The sequence below is a fragment of the Acomys minous genome (genome assembly GCF_964271855.1).
Source record: "Acomys minous genome assembly, chromosome: 11".
Lineage (NCBI taxonomy): Eukaryota > Metazoa > Chordata > Mammalia > Rodentia > Muridae > Acomys > Acomys minous.
In genome coordinates this window covers 115079079-115088621 of record NC_140492.1, presented here as the reverse complement: position 1 = coordinate 115088621, position 9543 = coordinate 115079079, and the positions used below count along the sequence as shown (strand labels likewise).

The 9543-nt window shown below is 38.4% G+C and overlaps 1 protein-coding gene across 1 annotated transcript in view; it reads right to left on the bottom strand.

Annotated features, from left to right (window-relative positions):
• Positions 1–9543, bottom strand: part of HCN1 (hyperpolarization activated cyclic nucleotide gated potassium channel 1) — a 337659-nt gene that overhangs the window by 269726 nt on the left and 58390 nt on the right. The window contains exon 2 of the mRNA XM_084801390.1: positions 4751–5174. Coding sequence (XP_084657516.1) covers positions 4751–5174 — 424 coding nt within the window. The remainder of the gene's footprint in view (positions 1–4750; positions 5175–9543) is intronic.

Here is a 9543-nt window from a genome sequence, read left to right as displayed (position 1 = left end):
AATAAGCATCTATAAGTAAACAATACTTCAAAAATGCTTCAGAGCAAAAAGAAAGAATGGGTGCTCTTCATACGTTTGATGGTTTTAGCACTTAGATTAAAATGTGTGTAGCAGACAGCGTTATCGGTGATATGTTTATAATCCTATCCCAATACACAAGGAGACTCGAGGGCAAGACAGGATGTTTCCACCTCTATGCTCATGTCTGGAAAAGGTAAGGACAGCACTTATAACTATGTGTCATGAACTGAAGTGTTCAGAGCATCCAAACTGAGTACATTCTGGGAACGACTTCGAATCAATTTTTAATGGGCAGAGAAAGAGGAGAGGGGCAGCTTCCCTATCTGAGGTGCCGCACATGCAAAATGATAGTAGTGAGAATAAACATTATTTGCATGTACAGTAAAACCAAAAGCAATAAAATGTTAGTGTTAAGAAGAAGCTCAGCGAGCTGGAGGGCTTTGAAGGCACACCAGAGAAACCCAGATTGCGTGTGACATGGAGTAAGTGGGGAGCCTCTCTCTGCTCTAGTCTAGGGAAGGGTCAGGCAAAAGCTCTGTTTATGACAAAACTGAACTTCTAATGTATTTTCTGAAGACAGAAGTGCTTAATATGTGTTGAAATGTTTAAACGAGAGATAATTTACAGCAAGAGTTAGGTTTTAATATGAACCAAATAACATAGTACAGTTAACCAAAACCAGAAAGCAAATTTTGCCTTAGCTAGCTATGAGACTAAGTCCCTTCAACAATTCTGTGTTCCTGCTTATTATTTGTAGGTAAATCTTGTTGTGATCCAACATCACAATTTAATAATGGTTATTAGAAGGGCAATTGTAGCATGCTCACTAGCTATCCAACTACAACTGCTGTGACTAAGATGTTCTTAGCTACAAGGCTTCCTTCCTGCCTCAAAGTTCATTTACTTGATTTCACTATGCCTTAAATCCACACAAAAGAAGTCGAGGAGACAAGAAAGGAGAACTAAATAAAATGTGTTGTATACCAGAAAGCCATGGTTACTATGTAATCATGCATTGAACTACATCTTTTACATCATTCATGAAGGAATGTCCAGTTCAGTTGAAACACTGAGCCATATAATTAGATAACCCCTACAAAAGAGAATAATTTTCTTCAAATGTTTCTGTGTTGGGATCTTATGACATTGCTAAGGCTGGCCTGGGCTTCATGGTTTCCTCTTGCCCCAGTCTCCTAAGTAGCCCTGGGGTTGTACTAACACCCCATAGTAACAATGTACAAAGTGATGTTTATGCTTTCAGTTAATATTGTATATGACTTTTAAAAAGTTCAAGGGCCATCTCTCTTTGACAACGAGACTGAGGTCAACAGACAGGGCACTTGAGGTTTTGAGAATCCTTTACTTTTATATGGTGGTGAATAATCCCCAGTTTGCTAAGCTTTTAATCTGGTCTTTATCTCTTTAGAGGCTTGTGATCGTCACAAATTGTTAATAATGTTCCATTTAATTTTCAAGGATTTCCTCACCATATGTGTCCTTTTGAAGGGTCATACAGAATTGTTTCCCCTGTGATAGATTATAGAACATTGATCAGAGCTGGTACTCTGACATACTTGAAAGGCAACCATAAGAAAAGTAATGTTTCTGAATTAAGAGACTGAGTTTTCAAGATAAAAATACAAAAGTGAAAAAACCCATTTATACAAGATTATACTAATGGAAAATTTTCTAGTCTAATTTATCTAAATTGCTTCAGATTTTCATATCACCTGGCAATGTATATAAAACTTCAACCTAGTTTCAAAGAGCTCAGTTTTTACATGCAAAATCATTAATCATATAAACTGATTTAAGAATTGGGAGACGACAAGGGAGGGGGCTAAATCTGCATGTAAAGTGAACAAACTTAAAAAAAAAAGAAAGAAAGAAAGAATGTTTACTTCTCCCTTGATACAGGGAATTTTATAAATCGACCAGTCTCATCAACTGCTTCCTTCTGCAAGTTTACCTCTAGCACTGATGGACCATAGGCAGTAAACTTTAAACTTCCTGTATCTCATTCATAGTATATTCCCAACTTATCTGACTTCAGAGCTTCTTGATGTATTTGAGTTAAACTAATCCAGGACGGGGGAGGAAAGAAATGCACCACCAAAGATGAATACAGTTCCCCATAGCAGGCAGCTGCTTTCCTTGCGAATGATTCATTTAGAACAGAGGCAGCTTCCAGACTTCACACGTGACTTCCCCAAATTTGCTGAATTTAGCATTAGCCAGCCTGGTACTAAAACACTCAGAACTCAAAGACATGTGGGTGAACTCATGTCTTCCTCTGCAGTCTGAAATCCAAGAGCTCAGGCAGCGTCTTCTCACGATTAACTTGTTGTATTTCTACTTGTAAACACAGCCTGGTGGCATTTATAAAAGTCAGGTAGAGATGTGTCAGTTTGGGAGCCATTCAAGTTCCATCGTCACTACTGCTCAAATCGTGTGGGTGGGACAAATAAATTTATATATTAAATTCTGGAGTGTGATGCCATTTCTTCATCTTTAGTAAGAGCATTGCTAGCAGTCTTTAAACATTCATGATATATATATGAGGATATGGGTATATCATATAACCAAGAAAACATTCTTCAGCTAAATGAACTTCTGATTCATTTATTACCAAGGTCATTTATTTATAAGAAAGATCTTGCCAACTCACAACTCTATTCTGAATGCATGAGGCTAGCAAATCTCTCTAAGTGCATATTAAATTGCATTTCATGACAATGATGTCAGACAGTTGATGTTTCTGAATGATATCACGGGCACCTTTGAAATCCTGTCATGCTGCACAGATCTAGGTGCTGGGGACCACACCAGAAACAGAAAACGTCGGTACTAAGGAGTGTCCTCTCTGGCCACATGCTCTGTCATTTTATCTGATAGGACGCCATCTGTTCATCCTGCTGCCATTCTCTGGGATAACTGGGTTAAAGCTGAAAGCCATTAAAAATAGTCACACTGCCTACTGTATTTTTAATTGACTGGGTAGCTCTATCCCAGACTTCTCTTACTGGCTGTTTGTCAAAATATTATTGTGACCTTGCTGTAAGAGTAACTGTTTCGCCCTATAATGTTGCAATGTCCACACTCTTAGGTAAGAAAAGCTCCATATAGTTACTTAAACAAGGTAAAAATAAAATAGTGGGATAGTGGTCCTGAAAGTACAAACTGCTGTGAGACCTGTACACGTCTGCAGATTAAGAACATGGCTGTGGAGTCAGCTTGCCAGGAGAGGAATCCCAGCCCACCTCTTCCTTAGTCTCCTAACCCCAGCGAGGAACCTTAATGTCTTTCATAGTCATCATCTGTAAACGAGAACAACAATAGAATCTATTTCTCTGGATTGTAGAGAAGATTCAGGCAGCTAATTTGTTCAAAGAATAAAAAACTTCTTGCCAAATTAATACAACATTTCCAATAAATGTTGGTTATCATCAAGAATCATCTTGGATTGGTATTTTCAAACTCATGTGAGAAAGCTTTGAGAAACGAACATTAACTTCTGTTTAGATGTGTATGCTAGATGTAGAAATGTTATAAGTGAATCCAATTTCTCAAACCTTTTTTATTTCATTTCTAATATATTCCAGATCCATGTTTTAAGAAACAATCCATTTTATGGTTTTAATCAGCATCCTATGCAGTATTTTATTACTGTGTGTCATTTCCTGAAATCTTGTGAACCAAAATGTCACTGACAAGCATCCACAAAAAAATTGCTATAGCTGCCCCAAAACAAGGAAAACTTCCATTTTTATGACTTCCTTAAAAAAAATACCAACAGGCATTTCTGTAGGAGAAAAACAACAATCTAGGATTAGTGCAGTGCTGCTCACTAGGCTGTTCCATTGGTGGAACTCCCTCAGGAGGTCTATTCAGACAACCAAGTCCAGTTTATATAATTAAGACAAAGAGCTATGCTTATGGAAAGCTGTGGGAAGACATACTCGTTTGCCCAATGGTGGTATATTTAACTCAGACCTTCGGAAACTTGAGCTGGCAGAGTTCTTTCACCGTTCCACCCACTGTCTGAGAACAGCCGAAGCCCTGTTCAGCAGCATAGAGTCCGCCTGGCTGGATTGGCTGCATTTGTTCCTTGGTGTTCTCTATGCAGCAATCTCCTTCCTAGGTATGCTAGCTTTTCACTATTATGAAATGAACTAATTGGCGGGGGGGGGGGGGGAAGTATAATAAAGAAGCTGTAGGAAGACAAGCCAGTAAGCAAATGTAGTATGCTGAATTCCGATCTGAATTTAGAGATAACCAAGGAGGCGATGCATTTTCCCTCAAATGTTAAATTCTCTGAAATTCCAACATTGTTAGAGACATATACCAGCATCCTTAACACAGGATTAAATATTATATTACCAACTATACTCTACACATCTTTGTCAAAGGTGAAATTTGATGTATTTTTAATAAATAAGAAGTATCTTCCAAGGTATGAAACAAGTTGCAGTGAGTAAGATGACAATATGTCAGTTAAAGTGTAGTTGCTTAAAATATGTTCAATTGGTAGAAGGTTTTATAATTATTTTCAGTTGGCTCCAGTCTTTCAGAGATAAAAATATCACTTAAATAGTAGAAAAGAGAACCCTGAAAGTGATTTGTTCTTAAATTTCATGCAATTCATTAAACATAACACATAGGCATTCAAAGAGTCATCCTGAAAATCACATGATACCTTTGCTTTAAGAAAGAAGAACACGTGACTTACCTCCTCCCACTGATGGATGTATCTAATTAACCTCGAGAGGCGTAATAAGCGCAGGAGACTGAGAATTTTTGTAAATCTCACAATGCGAAGTGCTCTGGCTGTCTTGTAAACTTCTGAGTCCATCCCTTTCTCTACGATGAGGAAGATGTAATCCACTGGGATTGATGAGATGAAGTCCACCACAAACCAGCTTTTTAAATAATTCATCTTGATTACTTTAGGGTCCAGAATGATCTCAGAGCTGTCTTCATTGACAGTCCCAGTCCTAAAGTTCATGATTAGGTCCAACAGGAAAACGGTATCTGATGCCACATTGAAAATAATCCATGGTGTTGTTGTTTGTTCTGTGAAGAATGTGATTCCAACTGGTATGATGACCAAATTTCCAACCATCATTATAAGCATAATCAAATCCCAATAAAACCTACAATGAATAAGAAAAAAATCACATTTCAGGGTGTAGAAAATAATCAGCCATTTTCCTGTTAAGAAGACAATTATTAAAAATATATGGTGAAATGCATAAGAGAGAAACAAACAAATGTTTTTAAACATTATCCTTGCAATGACTGAATATTTGATTCTGAGAAAAACTAGGATATTACTAAGGCAAGGCTTTATGATTATCCTCCTAAAAATTAATTGATGTAGTTCATTATGCAAATAATATTCAAAGATAAAATGAATAACTGAAAATGATTTGCCTATATGATTGATGTTAAATATGAATGGAATTTTTTTCAAAATAAGAAGTAAATAAATACAAGAATACAGGTTCTACCTTTATACCTTGTCTTTGTTACAACTGTCTAGAGGCATTTTGAAAAACTATAGGATCCAAGATGCCAGCACTGACCATCCACTGTCTTATCAGAAGGACTGAGCTTAGAGACTGGGTTGGGAGCTACCGACCACAAGATCTGGAGAGCCCTCGATGAGAGGGGTCCACAAGGTGCAGAGCAAAGGTGGGTCTGGCCTAAGGCCATCCAACTGTTTCATGGAGGACAGGTGCCCAGTCCCCAGAGTATGGACGCATACCCGATTGCGAGCTTGCATCCACGTTCTATATCTCAGACTCTGTCTGTATCTGGGACTGAACTGTAGGGGGTGAAGCACCAGCGTCTGGATCTCCTGGACCAGGGGAGAACGGGTGAATCTGACCTCAGACCGCAGCACCAGTCTACAGAAAGCCCTAGAGCTCTAGCTGGCACAAGCAAGCTCACCAAAAGCCCAGCCCAAAGCAGGCTATCATGCTGTACTCACACTCTTTCTCTCTGACTGGGCTATGGAACAGAAGCATCAGTGTCTGTGAGTCCAGGGAGGGACCCAGGACAAAGGAAGGCAAGGGCACATTGTCCAAAGCTCAGCCAAACACCTCAGCTGAATACAGGGTACCCACACTCTCTCTCAGACTGAACCAAGGCCCCAGGGCACTGACAGGTGCAGGGAAGGTCTCCAAAGCCCAGCCAAATGAGGCTAGCAGGCTGCACCTGAACTCTCTGTCTCTCTGTCTCTCTGTCTCTGTCTCTGTCTCTGTCTCTGTCTCTGTCTCTCTCTGTCTCTGACTGAACCTTGGACTGCAGAATACTGGCATCAGTCTGCTGACCCAATGGAGAGCCCAGAGTATGGAGCAAAGTCCCCCAGAGCTGAACCCAGGTCACCTCCCTATCCAGGGAAGGGTTTCCTGATCCCCCAACAAGGGAAGAGTCTCAACCTGTAGCCACTCACCTACAAACTGCTCTCAATAGCCAGTGAAGGACACTAGAAACTACGACCCCAGTGTCAAAAACAGCATGACTAAAGGCCAAAGTAAAAACACAAACAACAAAAGCCAAGATAATATGGCATCTCCAGAACCCAATTATGCCAAAGCAATCAGTCCTGGAAACCCAAACACAACTGAAGCACAAGAAAATGACCTCAGATCCTTCATAATGAAGATGATAATGAAGGAAATGAAAAAAATCTGTAAACATATACAAGAAAATTCAGCCAAACAGATTGAGGACCTTAGAGAGGCCATGACAGAAGCCTATACAGAGAAAATAAATCAGTGGAAGAAATCAAGGAAAATGCAATCAGGTGAAGGAAATGAATAAAATGGTTTAAAATCTAAAGATGAAAATGCAAACAATGATAAAAGCATAAATAAAGGAATGCCTGGAAAGGGAAAACTGGAGAAGAAAATAGGAACTGCAGAGGTTAGCCTCTCTGGGAGAATTTAAGAGCTGGAGGAAAAAATGTTGAGTGTAGAAGATACAATGGAATAATTTGATGCAACCATCAACGAAAATGTTAAATCTGAAAATTTCTGACACAAAACACCCAAGAAATCAAGGACATCATGAAAAGACAAAACCTAAGGAAAAATAAGAATTGAGTAAAGATAATATGCCCAGCTCCAAAGCCCAGAAAATATTTTCACAAAATCATAGAAGAAAAATTTCCCAATTTAAAGAAAGAGATGCATATAAACATACAACAGGCCTACAGAACACCAAATAGGATAGACCAGAAAAGAAAATCCTCCCACCACAAAATAACCAAAACTCAAAATGTACAGAACAAAGAAAAATATTAAAAGCAGCAAGGAAAAAAGGCCAAGTAACATATATTGCCAACCCTATCAGAATCACACCTTACTTTTCAGCAGAGACCATAAAAGCCAGATGGCCCTGGGCAGAGGTCTTACAAACCTTAAGAGACCACAGATGCCAGTCCAGACTACTACACTCAGTGAAACTTTCAATAACCATGAATGGAGAAAACAAGATATTCCAAGACAAAAAAAAAAATCAAACATACCTATCCACAAATCCAGCCCTACATAAGTTACTAGAAGGAAAACTCTAACCCAAAGTGGTTAACTACACCAGGATAACTCAGGAAGTAGATAACTTCACTTTAGCAAAACAAAAACCAGAATAACACACAAACACACTACCACAACCAACATAAAAATCAAAGGACTTAACAGTTACTGGTCATTAATCTCTCCCAACATGAATGGTTTCGATTCTCCAATAAAAAGATGCAGACTAACAGAATAGATGCATAAACAAGGCCCAACATTCTGCTGCATTCAAGAAAGACACCTCAGCCATAATGATAGACGTTATCTCGGGGTAAAAGTCTGGAAAAAGGTATTCCAAGCAAACAGATACAAGAAGCAAGCTGGTGTGTACCCATTCAAATAACTAATAAAACAGCCTTTCAACCAAAATTAATCAAAAGGGCTGAGGAAGGACACTTCATACTCATCAAAGGAAAATTCAGCCAAGATGACATCACAATTCTGAACATCTATACCCCCAATACAAGGGCACCCACATTTGTAAAAGAAATAATAACAAAGCTTAAACCACACATCAATCCCACATACTAATAGCGGGAGACTTCAACACCCCACTTTCACCAGAGGATAGGTCAATGAAACAGAAGCTAAACCGAGAAATAATGACACTAACCAATGTCATGAATCAAATGGATCTAACAGATACCTACAGGACTTTTCACCAAAACATAAAAGATTATAACTTCTTCGCAGCACTTCCTAGAACCTTTTCCAAAATTGACCTTATAGTAGGTCACAAAGCAAGCCTCAAAAGATACAAGAAGATTGAAATAATACCTTGTATCCTATCAGACCACCATGGATTAAATCTGGACTTCAACAACAACAGAAATAACAAAAAGAAAATCTACAAAACACATGGAAACTGAACAACTCTCTACTCAGTGACAACTGGGTCAGGGAAGAAATAAAGAAAAAAGTTAAGGATTTCCTGTGATTGAATGAAAATGAAGATACAACATACCCAAATTTATGGGACACATTGAACAAGTGCTAAGAGGAAAGTTCATCCACTACATGCCTTCATAAAGAGATTTGAAATATCTCATATAGGCAACTTAACCACACATCTGGGAGCCCTAGAAAAAAAAGAAGCAAAAACACCCAAGAGGAGTAGACAGCTGGAAATAACCAAATTCAGGGCTTATTTCAAAAGCCTATATGACACAAAAATTGAAAATCTAAAGGAAATAGACAATTTTCTTGATAGATTCCACTTAACAAAGTTGAATCAAGACCAGACAAACATATTAAATACTCCTATTTCTCCTATAGAAATAGAAGCAGTCACAAAAGTCTTCCACCAAAAAAAAATCAGATGGTTTCAGTGCAGAATTCTACCAGACCTTCAAAGAAGAGCTAATACCAATACTCTTCAAACTGCTCCACAAAATAAAAATAGATGGAACATTACTAAACTCATTCTATGAGGCCGTAGTCACCTTGATACCTAAACCTCACAAAGACCCAACAAAGAGAGAAAAGTTCAGGCCAATTTATCTTATGAACATTGATGCAAAAATACTCATTAAAATGCTAGCAAGCCAAATCCAAGAACACATCAAAAAATCTCATTCAGCATGATCATGTAGGCTTCATCCCAGGTATGCAGGGATGGTTCTATATATGAAAATCCATCAATGCAATTCACCATGTAAACAAACTGAAAGGAAAAAAGCCACACCATCATCTCCTTAGATGCAGAAAAAGCATCTGACAAAATCCAACGCCCATTCATGTTTAAAGTCTTGGGGAGATCAGGGATACAAGGCACATACCTAAACATAATAAAGGCTGGATACAGCAAGCTAATAGCAGCCAACATCAAATTAAATAGAGAGAAACTCAAGGAGATTCCACTAAAATCAAGGACTAGACAAGGCTGCCCATGCTCTTCATATCTCTTCAATATAGTATTTGAAGTCCTAGCTAGAGCAAT